The sequence below is a fragment of the Lagenorhynchus albirostris genome, chromosome 10, assembly GCF_949774975.1.
Source record: "Lagenorhynchus albirostris chromosome 10, mLagAlb1.1, whole genome shotgun sequence".
In the NCBI taxonomy this organism is placed as follows: Eukaryota; Metazoa; Chordata; class Mammalia; order Artiodactyla; family Delphinidae; genus Lagenorhynchus; species Lagenorhynchus albirostris.
The window spans coordinates 4470606-4493083 of NC_083104.1; the positions used below are offsets into that span (position 1 = coordinate 4470606).

General features: G+C 37.6%; 1 protein-coding gene across 6 annotated transcripts in view; it reads left to right on the plus strand.

The window, feature by feature from the left end:
• TMCC1 (transmembrane and coiled-coil domain family 1) overlaps nt 1–22478 on the plus strand; it is a 219614-nt gene that overhangs the window by 53877 nt on the left and 143259 nt on the right. For 4 of the 6 annotated variants that reach the window (XR_009542688.1, XM_060161081.1, XM_060161084.1 and 1 more), the window contains exons 2-3: nt 1877–1936; nt 5796–6493. Coding sequence is in view for 5 of the 6 variants with exons in the window: in XM_060161081.1 (XP_060017064.1) it covers nt 5918–6493 (576 nt within the window). In the remaining variant the exon portion in view is untranslated. The remainder of the gene's footprint in view (nt 1–1876; nt 1937–5795; nt 6494–22478) is intronic. The other 2 variants (XM_060161085.1, XM_060161086.1) reach the window with 1 other exon arrangement.

Genomic DNA, 22478 nt, shown 5'->3' on the forward strand with positions numbered 1-22478 from the left:
TAACCATGCTATTCAAATCTATATTTATCTCTTTATTTCCTCCTATTTAGGTCATTTATTCTATCAATTACTGAGATAGATGTTAAAAATTTCCCCATTATGATTATGGATATATTTCACTTCTCCTTGTAGTTCTGCTAAGTTGTGCTTTATGTATTTGGAGGCTATGTTATTGCATGCATACAAATTTAAAATTATGTCTTCCTGATGAATTCTACATTTAATCCTATGAATTACTCCTCTGTTAACACTTTTTGCATTATAATCTACTTTGAGTACTATTATAAAGCTAGAGCAGCTTTTGTTTAGTTTATGTTTGTGTGACCTTTTCCATACGTTTTATTTTAATTGTTCTCTATATTTTTGGTGTGATTCTTTTAGACACCATAAGATTGAAATTTTTTTTTTTTGGCCATGCTGCGCAGCTTGTGGGATCTTAGTTCCTAGACCAGGGATTGAACCTGGACCACTGCAGTGAAAGCACCGAGTCCTAACCACTGGACCACCAATTCCCTGTTTTTTATTTAGTACAATGATTTTTTTCTTTTGGTCCACTTACTTTTAATGTAATTACTAGAATATTTGGGTTTACAGTTGACATCTTATATTTTGCTTTTTATATGTTCTACTTATCTGTGATCTTGCTTTCCCACCTTTTTGCATTTATTTGGGTATTTTAATTCTACTTTTCCTTTCTATTAGCCTAGTAGTTATATACTCTTCTACTATTTTTAAATGTTTACCCTAGAGATTAAAACATGTAAACATGTATTTACTTTCTTTTTTTCAAATATGTAAGTTTATTTTTTCTCAATATAATAATAGTCATAAAGTACAAAATTCAAAAGGTAGAAGAAGTTTAAAGATGGAAAATCCTCCATTCACATCTGCCCACCAGCCACTTAGTTCTCCAGATGACTCAGAAATGAGTATCCACCAGTACAGGCATCTGGCCTCTTCACTAGCCCCCAAACGTATACTGTATTTACTGATCTGTGCTGTGTTTACTGCTCTCTAGCTGGGAATCTTGGCCTATATTTTCCTGCTTATTCATCCATCTTCTCATCCTTCATTAAAGCTTCTTTCTCCTTCTTGAAGCTTTTCTGAACAAATCTAATCTAACTAATCTTCTGCTTCTGATGGTAATCACAGTTTTCCTCCCACAATTTAGCACTTAATTATGTTGTTTTGTGCTGTTTTCCTTAAGTTGCAAGTATGTAAATCTTACTTTCCATCCTAGATTGTGAGTTCCTTGAGGGTAAGATAGGATACGTTATTTGGTCTGTATAATGCTGAGCACAAAGCAGATGCCCCCCAAATATGTGCCTAAGTAAATTGCTTCTCTGGTAATGGCTGTCAGAAACTTGTTTTCCAGGAAATTTTCAATTTTGGTGCATCTTGAGCCTCAATTGTTCAGGGTAGATATAGTTTTTAAGAGTTGCTTTTAAATATAAAATGCAGATAGACAGTTGGAAGCTACTTGAAAAATATTTGCTTATAAAATTATGCTGTTTTTCATGTATGTACTTGTTTTGCATTTCATGTTACTTTAAGATCAGAATTAATGGAATAACCATTCCTAATTCAGTATCATAGTGTAAAAATATTCATTGCTATTTATAAAACACGCCACTTTCTTTTTTAAGTATTGACAAGTTTCTTTTTTTCCCAAGGTATTTTTCCTTGATTACAGTTTTTTATTATACCTTTGCAAAATTAGAAAATACTAAAAAACACTAGAAAAAATTACCCTACTCCCACCAGTGAGAGATAAATGTTAACATTTTGTTATGTGTATACTTACTTTTCTTTGTTTATATAGATGTTTCCATCTTGTAAGTTTCTCACTTTGTATTTCTTAATGTTTGCTTTTCAGCTTTTCCTAAAACGATTCCAGAACACCTTAGAAGTGCTTGAGGAAGAGTGATAAAGGCAAGTATCCAACTCTTTATCATCAATGAAATAACTTGGTTCATAGCCAAACCAGAAAGCTTTGGTCACCATATCTATCACAAAAACTAAACAGTTGGGAAGAAAAACTTAAAGGAAAAAAAGAAAGATAATTCATATATAATTTGGAATTTTTTTGCAAAACTGTTGTAGAAAAATTCTTAAAAATTCTGAGAATTTAACAAAGTTATCTGAAATACTTGGTTTGTTGGTGGCTACCAGTTTTCTTCCTCTTTTTTCCCCACTTTTCACCCCTTCCCCCTGCCCCCTTTCTCCCATGTCCTTTTGTTCCCTTTGCTCTTTACCCATTTCCTCTGGTTTACTAAAAGAACTTTACTTTTCAGAGAAGCTGAATGAATAAAAGAGAAGCTAACATTTCCTTCTTTCGAAAGCACACTTAGCTTTACTGTTGTACTTGTTTGTGTTAAACCAGAGACCCCAATATGGTTATTTGAGAAATTTTATAAACTGAGCAACAGTTATTATTGATTTGAATTTTACTACTGTTTTACAGAAGAAAATAGGGGAGTTCTAAAAAACTTTCACATTATTGAATTCCTTTAGTGCTTGCTTTTCTTACTGTCACAAGTTTTATATAATTAATTATTATAGCATTACTGTCTTTGGTATTTTTGGCATAGCATTTGACCTTCCTTAATATTTGTTGCAAATTAAAAGGTGGCCTTAAAGATTTTTTCTTGGCCTACAGAAAGTTTTACCAAGTTTCACAGTATTTGACAAGAAATACTTCTTTCTTTCTTTTTCTTTTTTTTTTTTGGACAAGCAATATTTCTTGTTTGTGTTGATATCACAGCAATAATGCAGATGATAGGTACAAGTACCAGATTACATTTTATAATCAGTGCAACAGGTTGTTTTTCAAAATTCTTGTCTAACAACTTGATGTTCAAAGCTCAATTAAGTTTCTTTAGTGTTCCATGTTAAGTAAGCTTCTGTTAGTATCATTAATATATGTTTTGCCTTTAGAAATCCCAGAATTTATTACTCTTCTTCTAGGTAATCTTCGCAGCTATGTCGATATCCTGTGCAAGCTTTGGCTTGAAAATTAACACTTTATTTCTAGGTTTTCCTAGACATGCTGGAATTTCCTTGTAATTGATCATTTTGAATTATTTGAAAATAAATAATGTAGACATGCTAGTGAAATCTCAAATGAAGTTACTGACATTTAAAATATACCAGATTCTCCATTTTTTAAAAAATAAGAAGCAGGTGACCACCTGATTAGTTTATAATACTGCCTAATAAAACTGATTTGCTGAGTAATAAATTCCTGATATGTTTATATATGAGACAAGTGGGTCATTTGGTTTTCCAGCTAACCTTGACACCATTCCTCTCTTCATGGTATCTTTTATTCTCATGGGAGAAGCTTATTTTACATATTTACTTTCAAAATCAACCAAAAAAAAAATCAGTTGTATTATTTAGCTAATGCAATATAAATAAGAAAAAAAGTAAATTACTTCCTCATTATCAGCCTGCTGCTTTCACAGTGGAAGAAGAGATTACTTGATATACACTGTTACTGGATTATCTTGGTTACATAGCCCTTTTTCTCTGAGAAGCTTAATGCTTTGCAGAGTGAAAATAATTCAATAACTATTAGTATGTGCTACAAACTCTTGAGAGAAGATGAGGATAATTAAACACATACACTATTGTCAACATTTTTCCCCACAAGGAGCCACAGAAAACTCCAGTACAAACCAAGACAGTTGTTAATCTAGTAAGGATTAAGGGCCTCTTTCTTGGCTCTTGAAAAGGGAAAAGGAAATATAAAGCAATACACAGTCAGGAAAAAGGTAGGAGGCCCCCAGTGGTGTGGCAAGATTTCGGTGTGGCCACAAAGAATTTGAGTGAAAGGCCGTGAAATTTCCCATTCTCATGGCTCCTACTCATTTGCTTAGTTTGGGAGCAAAGAATTTTGTGGTATTTAGACAGTAGGAAGGTACCGGTAAGAGACAAAGGTCTTTAACCCTGTCAGCACAGTTTACTCTCCTGAGTCATGAAGAGGTTAGCAGATGGGAAAATAGGCATGAAAGAATATGGTCAGCAGAGCCACAGTGACAATGTCCATATACATGATGAGAAGGTCTTCTGAGAGTAGTTACCAGGAAGAAAGGTCTAGTGGGTTTGCATTCCTGTCCCTTTGACCTCTAGTAGCCTAGAGATCACAGTGAACTCTTAAATCCAGCTAATTTATGCCTTTTAGATTGCTACTTGGTGGCCAGGGGTCTGCATATCCCCAGAACGTGACCGCCTTAGGTGCTTCACTAGTAGTGACTTAGACTGTTCAAAGTACTTGGTGTAGTGTAGGGGAGTTTTAAAGCTGTTTGAATGAAAGTCTGAGGTAAAATATGGAAATAAAGACCTTCCTACACCATATTTTGCCCTCCCTAGCAGGTTCTGTACATTAATACAATTTTGTTTTATATATTTGCAGAAACTCAATTAAAAAAAAACACACTTTCTGCTTTGAAAAATCTCATCCTTACCATCCCCTCCTTTTTTGGGCATGTGATTCCTGTAACCATGGCAATTGTGCTGACCTTGCATCTCTTAGTTTCAACTTCCTTTTAATTTCCTGCATTTAATATTGGTATGTGGTTGCTATTTGACCTTTCTTTTTCTCTACTTTCAGTCATACCCAGTTACTGTGTCACTTCTTTGCTTTTGAATTTTTGTGAATGCAGTTGTCCCTTGGTATCCTTGGAGGATTGGTTCCAGGACCCCTGCAAATACAGAGATCCTCAGATGCTCAAGTCCTTTATGTAAAATGGCATAGTATTTGCATATAACTATGCACATCCTCCCATATACTTTAAATCATCTTTAGAGTATTTATAATACCTAATACTATGTAAATGCTATGAAAATAGTTATAGATGCAATGTAAATGCTATGTAAATAGTTGCTGGGCACATGGCAAATTCAGGTTCTGCTTTTTGGAACATTCTGGAACTCCCCCACGCCCAATATTTTCTGTCTGAAATTGGTTAAATCTGCAGATGTGGAACCTGTGGATATGGAGGACTGACTGTGTATGGGAAGCCTCTGTCCGGGTTGACACTGTTCAAAGAAAAGCATTTCTTTGAGTATCTTATCTTGATAGCTGGTACTGAGCAAAGCTTTAGTCTCTCTGAAGACAGATTCTCTCTGGATCATTCACTCATATGGTGCCAAAAGGTCATTTGGGCTTCAGCAGAGAATTCAACTTATAAGATTTTAATTTACATTTTCTTCTCAAAAGAGCAGAACTATCACTTCTAGTTGCCAGTGACCTTGATGAGTATGAAAGTTAACCAGAAATTCCTCTTTTCCATTAAAATCCACATATAGTTAGGTTGGGATATTCACTTCTCACTATTATTCTTTGAATTTACTGAGCTTTAGCGTACAGATAATTGTGATTTTGAATGAGAGGAATAATTTAAATTGCCTCAGCAAGACTATATATATTGAATGCTCTGTGCTCTGTTCTCTCTTATGCCCCAAGTAATGGCTGTTCTCTTAAATATTATGGTTTCCATTCCAAGATGACTCCTCTAGTATTCAGTTCTTCTTCATATTGAAACTTGCAGGGATTTTTTAAAACGTTGCTCTTTTCATTTCCTGTGTACTTGTTTCTGAGCTTTTTCTCCTATTCTAGAAGATAATCATTACCCACTATCTGGAAAACTATCTTTTAATCTTCTGATTAAAGATTGCTTAATTGTTTGGCTAGTGGCATGTTTTTCTTTGTTTTAACCCTGGAGTTTCTGCATGGATTTATAATATGAGGTTCTTTTTTTTTTTTTCTTTTCTTTTTTAACATTAGATAGGCATGAAGCCTTCGCCTCAAAGCTGCATGTGTAGTTACTGTTGAAGCAATGCCTACCTAATTTGACAGTCTTGGTGTGTTTAAAAATTTTTGAGTTTGCAAATAATCGTATTAAGTCTACTGATGGAGCCTTCGGGCAGTGAACAGTTATTTGAGGACCCTGATCCTGGAGGCAGATCCCAAGATGCAGAGGCCAGAAGGCAGACAGAATCAGAACAAAAGTTGTCTAAAATGACCCACAATGCTTTGGAGAACATTAATGTGATTGGCCAAGGCTTGAAGCACCTCTTCCAGCACCAGCGCAGGAGGTCATCAGTGTCTCCACATGATGTGCAACAAATTCAGGCAGACCCAGAACCTGAAATGGATCTAGAAAGCCAGAACGCGTGTGCTGAGATTGATGGTGTCCCCACCCACCCCACAGCTCTGAATCGTGTCCTGCAGCAGATCCGAGTGCCACCCAAGATGAAGAGAGGGACGAGCTTGCATAGTAGGCGGGGCAAGCCAGAGGCCCCAAAGGGAAGTCCCCAAATCAACAGGAAGTCTGGCCAGGAGATGGCAACTGTTATGCAGTCCGGCCGACCCAGATCTTCATCCACTACTGATGCTCCTACCAGCTCCACTGTGATGGAAATAGCTTGTGCTGCTGCTGCTGCTGCTGCTGCGTGTCTGCCAGGGGATGAGGCATCTGCAGAACGGGTAAGTCTGTTAGATTATCTGTTAACTTATTGTTCTTTGTATCTAGGACTCTGCAAACTTTGCTTTGGTGACTAAAAAGATGTATCTGGGCTTCGCTGGTGGCGCAGTGGCTGAGAGTCCGCCTGCCGATGCAGGGGACACGGGTTCGGGACCCGGTCCGGGAAGATCCCACATGCCGCGGAGCGGCTGGGCCCGTGAGCCATGGCCACTGAGCCTGCATGTCCGGAGCCTGTGCTCCACAGCGGGAGAGGCCACAACAGTGAGAGGCCCGCGTACCACAAAAAGAAAGAAAAAAAAAGAGGTATCTATCTCATCAAGTACCTCAAAGTTGTGGCAAAAGATGGTTTCCCTTTTCATTAAATAAGTGAGATGAATAATAATCGTTATAGCTAATAATGAATGCTTATAATTATATTCCTATTTGCTTTCTAACATATTGCTATATTTTATTTATTTTGACCTTTTGCTAAAACCTTCAGTATATTTCATGTGCTCTTCATGTATTATATGAAAAGGCTCAGTTTTATGGTAGAGAAATAAAGTTGCTTTGTTTGTTCTTGTTGCTTTAGTTTTGCACATGAACTGGCTTTCTTACATTAGTGAACATAATGAATAGAGTTCTGGAATCTGGGTTTGTGCTTAGCATGGAAATATACTAAATTGCTTATAATTTCATTACACACTGTACTACATTATCAGCATTCAGTATACATTTTGCTTTCTACAGTAGAATGTATGCATTCTTACCATTTACTTTTTTAAAAAATTTTTGAATTTTATTTTTTTATACAGCAGGTTCTTATTAGTCATCAATTTTATACACATCAGTGTATACATGTCAATCCCAATCACCCAATTCATCACACGACCATCCCCACCCCCACCTGCAGCTTTCCCCGCTTGGTGTCCATACGTTTGTTCTCTACATCTGTGTCTCAACTTCTGCCCTGCAAACCGGTTCATCTGTACCATTTTTCTAGGTTCCACCTACATGCGTTAATATACGATCTTTGTTTTTCTCTTTTTGACTTAGTTCACTCTGTATGACAGTCTCTAGATCCATCCACGTCTCAACAAATGACCCAATTTCATTCCTTTTATGGCTGAGTAATATTCCATTGTATATATGTACCACATCTTCTTTATCCATTCGTCTGTCGATGGGCATTTAGGTTGCTTCCATGACCTGGCTATTGTAAATAGTGCTGCAATGAACATTGGGGTACCTGTGTCTTTTAGAATTATGGTTTTCTCTGGGTATATGCCCAGTAGTGGGATTGCTGGATCATATGGTAATTCTATTTTTAGTTGTTTTTTTTTGTTTGTTTGTTTGTTTTTGCAGTACGCGGGCCTCCCACTGTTTTGGCCTCTCCCGTTGGGGAGCACAGGCTCCGGACGCGCAGGCTCAGCAGCCATGGCTCACGGGCCCAGCCACTCCATGGCATGTGGGATCTTCCCGGACCGGGGCACGAACCCGTGTCCCCTGCACCAGCAGGTGGACTCTCAACCACTGCGCCACCAGGGAAGCGCCCTATTTTTAGATTTTTAAAGAACCTCCATACTGTTCTCCATAGTGCCTGTATCAATTTATATTCCCACCAACAGTGCAAGAGGATTCCCTTTTCTCCACATCCTCTCCAGCATTTGTTGTTTGTAGATTTTCTGATGATGCCCATTCTAACTGGTGTGAAGTGATACCTCATTGTAGTTTTGATTTGCATTTCTCTAATAATTAGTGATGTTGAACAGCTTTTCATGTGCTTCTTGGCCATCTGTATGTCTCCTTTGGAGAAATGTCTGTTTAGGTCTTTTGCCCATTTTTGGATAGGGTTGTTTGTTTTTTTAATATTGAGCTGCATGAGCTATTTATATATTTTGGAGATTAGTCCTTTGTCTGTTGATTTGTTTGCAAATATTTTCTCCCATTCCGAGGGTTGCCTTTTCATCTTGTTTATGGTTTCCTTTGCTGTGCAAAAGCTTTGAAGTTTCATTAGGTCCCATTTGTTTATTTTTGTTTTTATTTCCCTTTCTCTAGGAGGTGGATCAAAAAAGATCTTGCTGTGATTTATGTCAAAGAGTGTTCTTCCAATGTTTTCCTCTATGAGTTTTATAGTGTCCAGTCTTACATTTAGGTCTCTAATCCATTTTGAGTTTATTTTTGTGTATGGTGTTAGGGCATGTTCTAATTTCATTCTTTTACATGTAGCTGTCCAGTTTTCCCAGCACCACTTATTGAAGAGACTGTCTTTTCTCCATTGTATATCCTTGCCTCCTTTGTCATAGATTAGTTGACCATAGGTGCGTGGGTTTATCTCTGGGCTTTCTATCTTGTTCCAATGATCTATGTTTCTGTTTTTGTGCCAGTACCATATTGTCTTGATCACTGTAGCTTTGTAGTATAGTCTGAAGTCAGAGAGTCTCATTCTTCCCACTCCATTTTTTTCCCTCAAGACTTCTTTGGCTATTCGGGGTCTTTTGTGTCTCCATACAAATTTTAAGATTTTTTGTTCTAGTTCCGTAAAAAATGCCATTGGTAATTTGATAGGGATTACGTTGAATCTGTAGATTGCTTTGGGTAGTATAGTCATTTCCATAATATTGATTCTTCCAATCCAAGAACATGGTATATCTCTCCATCTGTTGGTAACATCTTCAATTTTTCATCAGTGTCTTATAGTTGTCTGCATAGAGGTCTTTTGTCTCCCTAGGTAGGTTTATTCCTAGGTATTTTATTCTTTTTGTTGCAGTGGTAAATGGGAGTGTTTCCTTAATTTCTCTTTCAGATTTTTCATCATTAGTGTATAGGAATGCAAGAGATTTCTGTGCATTAATTTTGTATCCTGCAACTTTGCCAAATTCATTGATTAGCTCTGGTAGTTTTCAGGTGGCATTTTTCAGATTCTCTATGTATAGTATCATGTGATTTGCAAACAGTGACAGTTTTACTTCTTCTTTTCCAATTTATATTCCTCTTATTTCTTTTTCTTCTCTGATTGCCATGGCTAGGACTTCCAAAACTAGGTTGAATAATAGTGGTGAGAGTGGACATCCTTATCTAGTTCCTGATCTTAGAGGAAATGCTTTCAGTTTTTCACCATTGAGAATGATGTTTGCTGTGGGTTTGTCGTGTATGGCCTTTATTATGTTGAGGTAGGTTCCCTCTATGCTCACTTTCTGGAGAGTTTTCATCATAAATGGGTGTTGAATATTGTCAAAAGCTTTTTCTGCATCTATTGAGATGATCATATGGTTTATATTCTTCAATTTGTTATTATGGTGTATCACATTGATTGTGTATATTGAAGAATCCTTGCATCCCTGGGATAAATCCCACTTGATCATGGTGTATGATCCTTTTAATGTGTTGTTGGATTCTGTTTGCTAGTATTTTGTTGAGGATATTTGCATCTATATTCATCAGTGATATTGGTTTGTAATTTTCTTGTTTTGTAGTATCATTGTCTGGTTTCGGTATCAGGGTGATGGTGGCCTCATATAATGAGTTTGGGAGTGTTCCTTCCTCTGCAATTTTTTGGAAGAGTTTGAGAAGGATGGCTGTTAGCTGTTCTCTAAATGTTTGATAGAATTCACCTGTGAAGCCATCTGGTCCTGGACTTTTGTTTGTTGGAAGATATTTAAGCAGTTTCAATTTCATTACTTGTGATTGGTCTGTTCATGTTTTCTATTTCTTCCTGGTTCAGTCTTGGAATGTTATACCTTTCTAAGAATTTGTCCATTTCTTCCAGGTTGTCCATTTTATTGGCATAGAGTTGCTTGTAGTAGTCTCTTAGGATGCTTTGTATTTCTGCTGTGTGTTGTAACTTCTCCTTTTTCATTTCTAATTTTATTGATTTGAGTCCTCTCCCTCTTTTTCTTGATGAGTCTGACTAATGGTTTATCAATTTTGTTTATCTTCTCCAAGAACCACCTTTTAGTTTTATTGGTCTTTGCTGTTGTTTTCTTTGTTTCTATTTCATTTATTTCTGCTCTGATCTTTAAGATTTCTTTCCTTCTGCTAACTTTGGGTTTTGTTTGTTCTTCTTTCTCTAGTTCCTTTAGGTGTAAGGTTAGATTGTTTGAGATTTTTGTTTCTTGAGATAGGCTTGTATAGCTATAAACTTCGCTCTTAGAACTGCTTTTGCTGCATCCCATAGGTTTTGGATCGTCGTGTTTTCATTGTCATTTGTCTCTAGGTATTTTTTGATTTCCTCTTTGATTTCTTCAGTGATCTCTTGGTTATTTAGTAATGTATTGTTTAGCCACTATGTGTTTGTGTTTTTTACGTTTTTTTCCCTGTAATTCATTTCTAATCTCATAGTGTTGTGGTCAGAAAAGATGCTTGATATGATTTCAATTTTCTTAAATTTACTGAGGCTTGATTTGTGACCCAAGATGTGGTCGATCCTGGAGAATGTTCCGTGCGCACTTGAGAAGAAAGTGTAATCTGCTGTTTTTGGATGGAATGTCCTATAAATATCAGTTAAATCTATCTTGTCTGTTGTGTCATTTAAAACTTGTGTTTCCTTATTAATTTTCTGTTTGGATGATCTGTCCATTGGTGTAAGTGAAGTGTTAAAGTCTCCCACCGTTATTGTGTTACTGTCGATCGGGTGTATATTTATTTATAATTGTTATATCGTCTTCTTAGATTGATCCCCTGATCATTGTGTAGTGTTCTTCCTTGTCTCTTGTAACATTCTTTATTTTAAAGTCTATTTTATCTGATATGAGTATTGCTACTCCAGCTTTCTTTTGATTTTCATTTGCATTGAATATCTTTTTCTATCCCCTCACTTTCAGTCTGTATGTGTCCCTAGGTCTGAAGTGGGTCTCTTGTAGACAGCATATAGATGGGTCTTGTTTTTGTATCCGTTCAGCAAGCCTGTGTCTTTTGGTTGGAGCATTTAATCCATTCACGTTTAAGGTAATTATTGATACGTATGTTCCTATGACCATTTTCTTAATTGTTTTGGGTTTGTTTTTATAGGTCCTTTTCTTTTGTGTTTCCCACTTAGAGGAGTTCCTTTAGCATTTGTTGTACAGCTGGTTTGGTGGTGCTGAATTCTCTTAGCTTTTGCTTGTCTGTAAAGCTTTTGATTTCTCCATCGAATCTGAATGCAATCCTTGCTGGGTAGAGTAATCTTGGTTATAGATTCTTCCCTTTCATCACTTTAAGTATATCATGCCAATCCCTTCTGGCAGTGTAGAGTTTCTGCTGAGAAATCAGCTGTTAAGCATATGGGAGTTCCCTTGTATGTTATTTGTCGTTTTTCCCTTGTTGCTTTCAGTAATTTTTCATTGTCTTTAATTTTTGCCAATTTGATTACTGTGTGTCTCGGCGAGTTTCTCCTTGGGTTTATCCTGTATGGGACTCGCTGTGCTTCCTGGCCTTGGGTGGCTATTTCCTTCCCATGTTAGGGAAGTTTTCGACTATAATCTCTTCAAATATTTTCTCAGGTCCTTTCTCTCTCTCTTCTCCTTCTGGGACCCCTATAATGCAAATGTTGCTGTGTTTAATGTTGTCCCAGAGGTCTCTTAGGCTGTCTTCATTTCTTTTCATTCTTTTTTCTTTATTCTGTTCCACAGCAATGAATTCCACCATTCTGTCTTCCAGGTCACTTATCCGTTCTTCTGCCTCAGTTATTCTGCTTTTGATTCCTTCTAGTATAGTTTTCATTTCAGTTATTGTATTATTCATCTCTGTTTCTTTGCTCTTTAATTCTTTTAGGTCTTTTTTAAACATTTCTTGTATCTTCTCGATCTTTGCCTCCATTCTTTTTCCGAGGTCCTGGATCATCTTCACTATCATTATTCTGAATTCTTTTTCTGGAAGGTTGCGTATCTCCACTTCATTTATTTGTTTTCCTGGGGTTTTATCTTGTTCCTTCATTTGGTACATAGCCCTCTGCCTTTTCATCTTGTCTGTCTTTCTGTGAATGTGGTTTTTGTTCCCCAGGCTGCAGGATTATAGTTCTTCTTGCTTCTGCTGTCTGCCCTCTGGTGGATGAGGCTACCTAAGAGGCTTGTGTAAGTTTCCTGATGGGAGGGACTCTTATCATTTACTCTTAATGAACAGGTTTTTTTGGTCTGCCTGGAAGGAGAACTAAGCATAACAAATTTAGGGGGAACTCCATTCATATAACTCTAACTTCATCTCTCAGTTATGCTTAGTTGAGGCACTAACCTCAAATTATTTCAAACTAGGGTTTGAAAACTCAGATACGTGTAGCCAGGTACATAGTGACAATGAGTGAACTCAAGTGTTAGAGGCTTGGATGGACTAAAGAAAGAGTATGTGCCCTGTCTAAAGGGACAGTGTCTTCTGAACTTTAGCTGATTGTTGTAAATTAGGACTGTGAGCCCAGTATTGCCAAGGCTTCTGAATTTTCAAGAGAAACTAGAAAGTTAAATGAATAATCTCTTGATTTTTAACATACTGTGCAAGCCAAAACAGAACACATTTGTGGGTGAGGTCTGTCCCTTAGTGTCACCAACTTGCTATCTTTTGGCTTTACTTTTATGTATTCCTTAAGGCTTTTATGATAGTAAATCACTTTCATTCTATGTCTCCTTCTGGCACTAGTAAGTTTATTTTACAGCATATTTAACCTAGAAATCTAAATATTGAGTCTAGGACCTTTAAACCTCTCCTATCTAAAGAAGACACTAGGGGCTTCCCTGGTGGTACAGTGGTTAAGAATCCACCTGCCAGTGCAGGGGACACAGGTTTGAGCCCTGGTCTGGGAAAATCCCACATGCTGTGGAGCAACTAAGCCTGTGCGCCATAACTACTGAGCCTGTGCTTTAGAGCCTGTGAGCCACAACTACTGAGCCCGTGTGCCGCAACTACTGAAGCCCACACGCCTAGAGCCTGTGCTCTGCAACAAGAGAAGCCACCACAATGAGAAGCCCGTGAGCCACAGCGACTGAGCCCGCGCACCACAACTACTGAAGCCCACATGCGTAGAGCCATGCTCCGCAGCAAGAGAAGCCACCACAATGAGAAGCCCGCGCACCACAACGAAGAGTAGCCCCCACTCTCTGCAGCTAGAGAAAGCCCGCACGCAGCAGCGAAGACCCAACACAGCCAAAAATAAGTAAATAAAATAAATAAAATAAATAAATAAAATAAAAAAGACACTAAAGAGAAACAGATAGTGGACAGTAAATCACTTTAAGAAGTTAAATGTGTCAGAAAAGCAAATCCACCAGAATAACAGAATCATCAGAATAATGATTCACTTCATTAAAATTAAAAGTATAAATGAGGAAAAGTAGCATATATTTATGATGTAATTCAAGTAAAAAGGACATTTGTTGTCAATTATGCAATACTTGGCAATACAAACTAACAATGTGATTGTATAATTTGTCTTAATCTGTACCAGAGAACATTAAGAAATTTATTGGTAGTGATTTTAGGATTACAGACTTTTATGTTATAATGAAAAAGCATAAGTAAAGCATATTGTATGCATTTATATTGTTTTGAAAACTTCATAGAAACAAAGCCAAGGGAGAATCTTTTTTAATAAAATTGTTTTTTTAATGTTCTTTGTCAACTTTACTGACATATACTTCAATAAAACCCAGTAATTTTAAGTGTGCAGTTTTATTAGTTTTGAGAAATGAATAGTCATGTAACAGCAATCATGGTATAGAACATCTCCATCACCCCAGAATGATTTCTTATGCTCCTTTGCTGTAAGTCCTCTGTTCTCTAACCAACCCTTGGCCCCTGGCAACCACTGATTTGCTTTCTATCACTATTGTTTTGCCTTTTCTAGAATTTAATGTAAATGGGCTCATACAGTGCATAGTCTTTTGTGTTTGGCTTCTTTCACTTGGCATAATGCTTGGGAGTTTCACCTATGTTCTTGCATCATTTTTATTGCTGAATAGTATTCCATTGTGTATCTATTTGTTTATCCATTCACCAGCTGATGGACATTTGGATCATTTCCATTTTCTGGCTATAATGAATTAAACTGCTATGAACTTTTGGATATAGGTCTTACAGACAGTCAGTAAAAGATTTTATTATCAAAAAAATTATTTAAAAAGATATGTACTTTGAATATTTTATTTTATTTTTATCTTTTAATTTAATTTTTTTTTGGCTGCACTGCATGGCTTGTGGGATCTTAGTTCCCTGACAAGGGGTCGAACCCAGGCCCCGGCAGTGAAAGCACCAAGTCCTAACCACTGGACTACCAGGGAATTCCCTTATTTTAAAAATTTTATTGAAGTATATTTGAATATTTTATTTTAACTTAAAACTAAGGTTGTCTTACATTTTATTTTCCTTTTTAAATTGAACTATAGTTGACATACAATATTATATTCGTTTCAGATGTACAGCATTGTGATTTGACATTCACATACGTTATGAATTGATCACCACAATAAGTTAAGTAACCATTTGGCACCATACAAAGTTATTACAATGTTATTAACTATATTTCCTAGGCTGTACATTACATCCTCTTCACCCATTTTGCCCGCCTCCCCACCCTTCCATCCTCTGGCAGCCACCAGTTTGTTTTCTCTATCTATGGCACTCTCTGTCTTGTTTTTTAGATTCCACATATAAGTGAACTCACATGGTATTTGTCTTTCTCTGACTTATTTCACTTAGCATAATAGCCTCTAGGTCCATCCATGTTGCTGCAAATGGCAGGGTTTCATTCTTTTTTATGGCTGAGTAATACACCATTGTGTATATATCTTCTTTATCCATTTATCTATCAGTGGACAGTTAGATTGCTTCCATATCTTGCCTATTGTAAATAATGCTGCAGTGAGCATAGGGGTGCATATATCTTTTCAAATTAGTGTTTTCATTTTCTTTGAATAAATACCTAGAAGTGGAATTGCTGGATTGTATAGTAGTTCAATTTTTAATTTTTTTGAGGAACCCTCATAGTGTTTTCCATAGTGGTTGCACCAATTTCCATTGCCACCAATAGTGCGTGAAGGTTCCCCTTTCTCTGCATCCTCGCCAACACTTGTTATTTGTTGTCTTTTTGATGATAGCCATTCTGAGAACTGTGAGGTGATATCTCATTGTAGTTTTTTTTTCTTTTTTTTTTTTTTTTTTTGCGGTACGCGGGCCTCTCACTGTTGTGGCCTTTCCTGTTGCGGAGCACAGGCTCCGGACGTGCAGGATCAGTGGCCATGGCTCACGCGCCCAGCCGCTCCGCGGCATGTGGGATCTTCCTAGACCGGGGCACGAACCCGTGTCCCCTGCATCGGCAGGCGGACTCTCAACCACTGCGCCACCAGGGAAGCCCTCATTGTGGTTTTGATTTGCATTTCCCTGATGATTAGTGATGTTGAGCATCTTTTCATGTATCTGTTGACCCATCTGTATGTCTTCCTTGGAAAAATGTCTTTCCAGGTCCTCTGCCAATTTTTTTAATTGGATTGTTTGGTTCTTTGATATTGAGTTGCGTAAGTTCTTTATATATTTTGGCTATTAACCCCTTATTGGATATATCATTTACAAATATATTTTTCCATTCAGTAGATTGTCTTTTCGTTTTGTTGATGGTTTCCTTCACTGTGCAAAAGCTTTTGAGTTTTTATTTTTGCTTTCATTGCCCTTGCCAGAGGAGACAGATCCAAAAAAAAAATACGGCTAAGACTGATGTCAAAGAGCATAACAGTTTTTTTTTTTTTTAAAGCCAAACTTTTTTTTTTTTTTAAATAAATTTACTTATTTATTTATTTTTGGCTGTGTTGGGTCTTCGCTGCTGTGCGCGGGCCTTCTCCAGTTGCGGTGAGCGGGGGCTACTCTTTGTCACGGTGCGTGGGCTTCTCACTGCGGTGGCTCCTCCCGCTGCGGAGCACGGGTTCCAGGCGCATGGGCTTCAGTAGTTGTGGCTCATGGGCTCTAGAGTGCAGGCTCAGTAGTTGTGGCGCACAGGCCCAGCTGCTCCGCAGCATATGGGATCTTCCCAGACTGGGGATCGAACCCGTGTCCCCTGCATTGGCAGGCGGATTCTCAACCACTGCGCCACTGGGGGAAGCCCCAGAGCATAACATTTTAAAAACATAAATCTACTATTGGACTTCTGTTCCTTTCTTGTACTCATTGTATGGACTGTAATTTCTAGATTTAATTTTTATAAAGTGGAGTGATATCTTAATGACACTTGTGAAGCAGTTGGGGTCCGAATCTTAGGTTTTAATAATCTCTTGAAATGTCTTGCCCACCTTAAATTCATTTTTTTAAAAGCAGCTTACCTGTATTGAGTCTTAAAGTGCTTTACTTAGTTTTCATAGAAACAACAGCCCTTTTTCTACTCATATCTGATTGGTTTATTTAGTTAAACTATTTAATTATAATGAGTATAAGAAACTGATACGGGAGCAAGATATGTACGAAAGTACTAGCCATGAACATTGATTCTCATGAGGGCATAAAGTCCATATGTCTTTTGAAGAAAAGAGAGAGTTTAAGAATAATATGACATAAAAAAAAAGAATAATATGACAAGTTGGTTAAGTAGAGATTAGTCTGGAGAACTTCTACTCTGCTGTATCTTAGTATGTGAGATTGATCATTTGGAATTCTAAATATTGGCTCCTCTATTTTTATATCTATTTTTTTCTCTCTTGAGTCAAAGTTCTGAGTATGAAAATGTTTCAGTACTGGTTATAAACATTTAAGTACACTGCTATTTCTGTCCCATGGAGTTAATATCATTCTTATAGACTTGCACGTGCATGTAACCATGCGCACACACAACTGGAAGACAAATGTTGAGTTGATTTTCAAGTGTATACATTGTGTTTGACAGCTACCTGCTTTTGCCTTAGCCATCTGCCACATAACCAGTCCAGTTGTTTTTGTTTTTATTATTATTATTTATTTACTTACTTATTTTTGGCTGCCTTTGGTCTTCGTTTCTGTGCGAGGGCTTTCTCCAGTTGCGGCAAGTGGGGGCCACTCTTCATCGCAGTGCGTGGGCCTCTCACTATCATGGCCTCTCTTGCTGTGGAGCACAGGCTGCAGACGCGCAGGCTCAGTAGTTGTGGCTCACGGGCCTAGTTGCTCCGCGGCATGTGGGATCTTCCCAGACCAGGGCTCGAACCCATGTCCCGTGCATCAGCAGGCAGATTCTCAACCAGGCAGATTCTCAACCAGCAGGCAGATTGCCACCAGGGAAGCCCCCAGTCTAGTTTTTAAATTAGATTCTTGGCCTTTAAGCTCGATTACTTTTTTAAAAAAAAAAAATCAAATATGGCAAGTATTTATTTGTGCCTAATATGTGCAGACCATGGCTTTGACTTAATGTTGGAAATGGGACCTGGTTGGAACAGCCATGACATGTTGAATACAAAGGTTCTGTATTCCCTTTCTTTTCAGGTTTACTAACGTCAATCTTTTTCTTGCAGAAAAATCTTATTGACAAATTCAGTCCGCTACAGTACTTGTATATACTTGGTCAAATTACATTATTTAAAGGATCATCTTTAAATTTACACAGGCAGATTGATATAGTCATAAGCAGTTTTATCTATAAGTGCTTTGTGATTTGAAAGTTAAAAAGTTAATTTTTTTGAATTCGAAAGAAATATGTCCAGTGTAGAAAACTTTGAAAATACCAAATATTTTGGTGTTTTTTCTCAATATATTACTTACATATGAAAAACATATAGAAGAAAATTTAAATTTATTTTTATTTAGTTTTATTAAGATTAACATTTTAAGATAAAACCAGAATCTTATTAAATGCACAGTTTGTTTTTCTATTATTTTTTATTAAAGTTCTATCGTGATCATTTTTAGATACTTATAAATATTCTTCATAGATTTTTACTGACTGCATAATATTATAACATATTTTGTAATGCCATAATTTGTGTTAACCATTTTTAGATATTCAGTTGGAGAAATTAATATATTTACATTTTCAATATAATTTCCTTTATGTAAAACTATATGAAATATTAATCAAGAGATATTTAGGAGTACCTAGTGGTAGTGATGATAATGATAGGCTACCATTCGTCTTGTGCTTATTATGTGGCAGACAGTGTGTTTACACAAGTTATGTAATTTTCTCATTAATTCTAAAACAGCCCTCTCTTTTGTATTTTCCCTTTTTTGTTGATGAAATAACAGAGGCATAGAACAGTTAAGTATGCCATGATTTCACAGCTAGCATATTTCCAACTAGAGTGTTTCAGAACTAAAATAATAAGTCTAGGCCATTTATATTTTGATTAGGTATGTTTTAGTAACTGCTGTGTGCTAGACACTATCTGATTCGAAAAATCTTTTATCATACTGAACTCTCTCTCCATTTTTATGTATTGGGCATTGGTCAGAGGAATCTGGGAAAGCTTTGAAGGAAGGGCAGCAGGATATTGTTGGGGGTAATAGGGAGTAAGGATATCCTCTACGTTAAAGACGTTTTGGAATAAAACTAACTAGTGTTTTCTTAGTAAACTTACAGTCTTTCAAGGTATATTACAGACTTGAACAATAAGGCCTGTGACATTTTGGATGATATGTTGAGAGTGCCTAGTGTCCACAGGGCTTGCAAGACAGGCGCCAGGTCTTAGCTTTGTATCCCTCCGAGCACCTAAAAGGACAACATTTGACACACAAATACCTCATGCAGAAATAGCATTTTAGGGTATTTACTAACTATTGAGCAAATCCTCTTCTCTGTCTATATCTTAAGTGTTGTGTCCTTCTAAGTTTTAACCATAGCCTGTACCACTCTTTTTACTCCTTTGTGAACTTAAATGCTTCCACAAAATTTTGGTCTCCAACCTGACCAATCCTATATGATATTTGGAATTGGTTATTCATCTGTTGGTTGTCTGCATAGACAGTTCAAACTCATCATTTACAAATTTAAATTCATCATCATCATCTCTCATAAACTTTTTTGCCTTCTATTGTGTTTTTTACCTCAGTTGTTTCAAAACTTGAGTGAACACAGTAAAAATCACTTTGGACACTCGTTGAAAATAAGATTTCCGTGCCCCATTCCCAGAATTTCTGATTTAGAAGATCTGGTATGGAGCCTAGAAATGTGTATATTTTAAAAAAAATAAATCTATTTATTTATTTTTTGCTGTGTTGGGTCTTCATTGCTGTGTGAGGGCTTTCTCTAGTTGCGACGAGGGAGTGCTATTCTTCATTGCAGTGCGTGGGCTTCTCACTGCGGTGGCTTCTCTTGTCGCGCAGCACGGGCTCTAGGCTTGTGGGCCTCAGTTGTGGCATGCAGGCTCAGTAGTTGTGGCTTGCGGGCTGTAGAGCGCAGGCTCAGTATAGAAATGTATATTTTTAATCAAGGCGTCAGATGATTCTAGTGCAGTCAGCCCATGAGTTTAAGAATTACTGGATCTGAATTTCTGGAGCCACCAGTCACCCGGGTTGGCAAGCTTTGAGTTATCTGGACCCCTCCTACTCTTTAATCACATGATCCCCATTCTCCATTCCTAAATCAGTGTCCTAGTTTAGGCCTTCATTCATCTCATTGCCCTTTCAAAGCCTTTCTCCATGCTGTGCACAGCTTGTGAGAGCTGTCTAAAATCAAAACAAATCATTGTCATTTCCACTGCTTAAAAACCCTTCACTGGCTCCATCATTTCCTGAGGGATATGTTCCTTGAAATGACATGCAAGACCTTCTATGATTTAGCCCATGTGGACTTCTTTACCTCATACCACTCCCAGCTCATACAGCAACTAGCACTCCTTTCCCACACTTTTTATTCTTCCTCTAAAGTTTTTCCTATTTCCATATTTTGGCTTATGCTTTCATTGTCATTCATTCAACAAACATATATTGATATATTCTAGGCACTGTGGATACTGTGATGAACAAAAACAGATGTGATCCTTACTCTCATGGAGTTTATTATCGGATGGGTACACATATTAAATAATCATTTGGCGAATTCCCTGGCGGTCCAGTGGTTAAGACTCCATGCTTCCACTGTAGGGGGGGCGGGTTCGATCCCTGGTCGGGGAATTAAGATCCTGCATGCTGTACAGTGCGGCCAAAACAAACAAAACTAAACTAAAAAAAAATCATTCAAACAAATCTAAATTTTCAGCTGTGACAAGTGCTACTAGAGCCTGTTACTGGAGCATTTGACCTAGTTAAGGAAGTCAGGGTATACTTCCATGAGGAAGTGATAGAGATCTGTAGGATAAGCTGGGGTAATTAGGTGATGGAATGAGAACTGCAGGTGTAGAGGTGCTAAGATAGAAGGAAGTTTACTGAGTATGAGGGATAGGATGGCAGGTGTGTATGTCTGTGTGTGTGCACATGGAAGCACTCAATGGTTAAGGCTGGAGAGAGAGAGAGGAAGCAGTTCATACAGAGGTTTGCAGAGAGTGTTAAGGGGTTTTTCTCTACCTAAGAGGAATGAGTAGCATCAAAGCATTTTAACACGTTACTGACCGGGCGATTTTTGCAGAAACTAACACCTGGGGCCGTAATACATCTCCAGTCAAAAATGTGTTAAGCAAGTGGGGGCAGTTTCACCTTTGTGATTAGAAAATATCACTATGCTTATAGCATGGAGAATGGATTGACTGGGTTCAGATGGAATGCAGGTAGATGAACCAGATGGCTGTCGTGTCCAGGTGAGAGATGACAGTAGTTTGGATCAAAGAAGTGATGATGGGAGTGGAAAGAAGAATTACCTAAGGGCAGGAGTGTGTCTTATTCATATTTCAATTCCCCATGCCTAATACTTTGGCCTTTGGATTATTTGTTTGATGAATTAGTAGTAAATAGAGATAGGGAGCAAGAAAGGATGTCTAATTAGTGAGTTTGAGAATGTACATGGATAAGTTTCTGAAATGGAGTAAGCTTTCATTCAGTTATTCATCAGTACTTATTAAATACATACTATGCACTAGGCAATGTTCTAGGTAGTTAGAATACACCAAAAAATGAAACAGGCAAAAATTTCTGTCCTTATGGAGCTTACTTTGTATTGAAGGAGATATCGTACAATAGATACAATAAATGAATGGTATGTTATGTTGGAAGATGATAAGTATTACGGAAAAAAAAGAACAAAATTAGACCAAGATAAGAGATCAGGAGTGTGTATAGAGGGGAGGTGAGTTGCAGTATAAAGTAGGATGATAAGGGTAAGCCTCTTTGAGAAGGTAACATTTGAGTGCAGACTTGAGATGAAGGAGTTAAGTCACAAGGCTGGCCCTCTAGGGGATAAGTACTTAGGCAGATGAAGTAACTCCAGGATGGGAGCCTGCCTGACATGTCCAAGGAATAGCAAGGAGGCCAGTGAGGAAAAGCTGAGTGAGCAGGGGACAGTAGTAAGAGATGGGGTCAGAGAGGTCACAGGTAGCCAGATGGGGTAGGGCCTCATAGACATCATAAAGACTTTGGCTGTACTCTGAATGAGACAGGGAGCCATTGGAGGGTTTTGAGCATAAGGGTGATATGATCTGACTTACCTTTTTTTTTTTTTTAACATCTTTATTGGAGTATAATTGCTTTACAATGGTGTGTTAGTTTCTGCTTTATAACAGTGAATCAGCTATACATATACATATATCCCCATATCTCCTCCCTCTTGCATCTCCCTCCCACCCTCCCTATCCCACCCCTCTAGGTGGTCACAAAGCACTGAGCTGATCTCCCTGTGCTATGCGGCTGCTTCCCACTAGCTATCTATTTTACATTTGGTAGTATATATAAGTCCATGCCACTCTCTCACTTCGTCCCAGCTTACCCTTCCCCCTCCCTGTGTCCTCAAGTCCATTCTCTACGTCTGTGTCTTTATTCCTGTCCTGCCCCTAGGTTCTTCATAACAGATTGCCAACAAACATATGAAAGAATGCTCAACATCACTAATCATTAGAGAAATGCAAATTAAAACTACAATGAGGTATCACTTCACACCAGTCAGAATGGCCATCATCAAAAAATCTATGAACAGTAAATGCTGGAGACGGTGTGGAGAAAAGGAACCCTCTT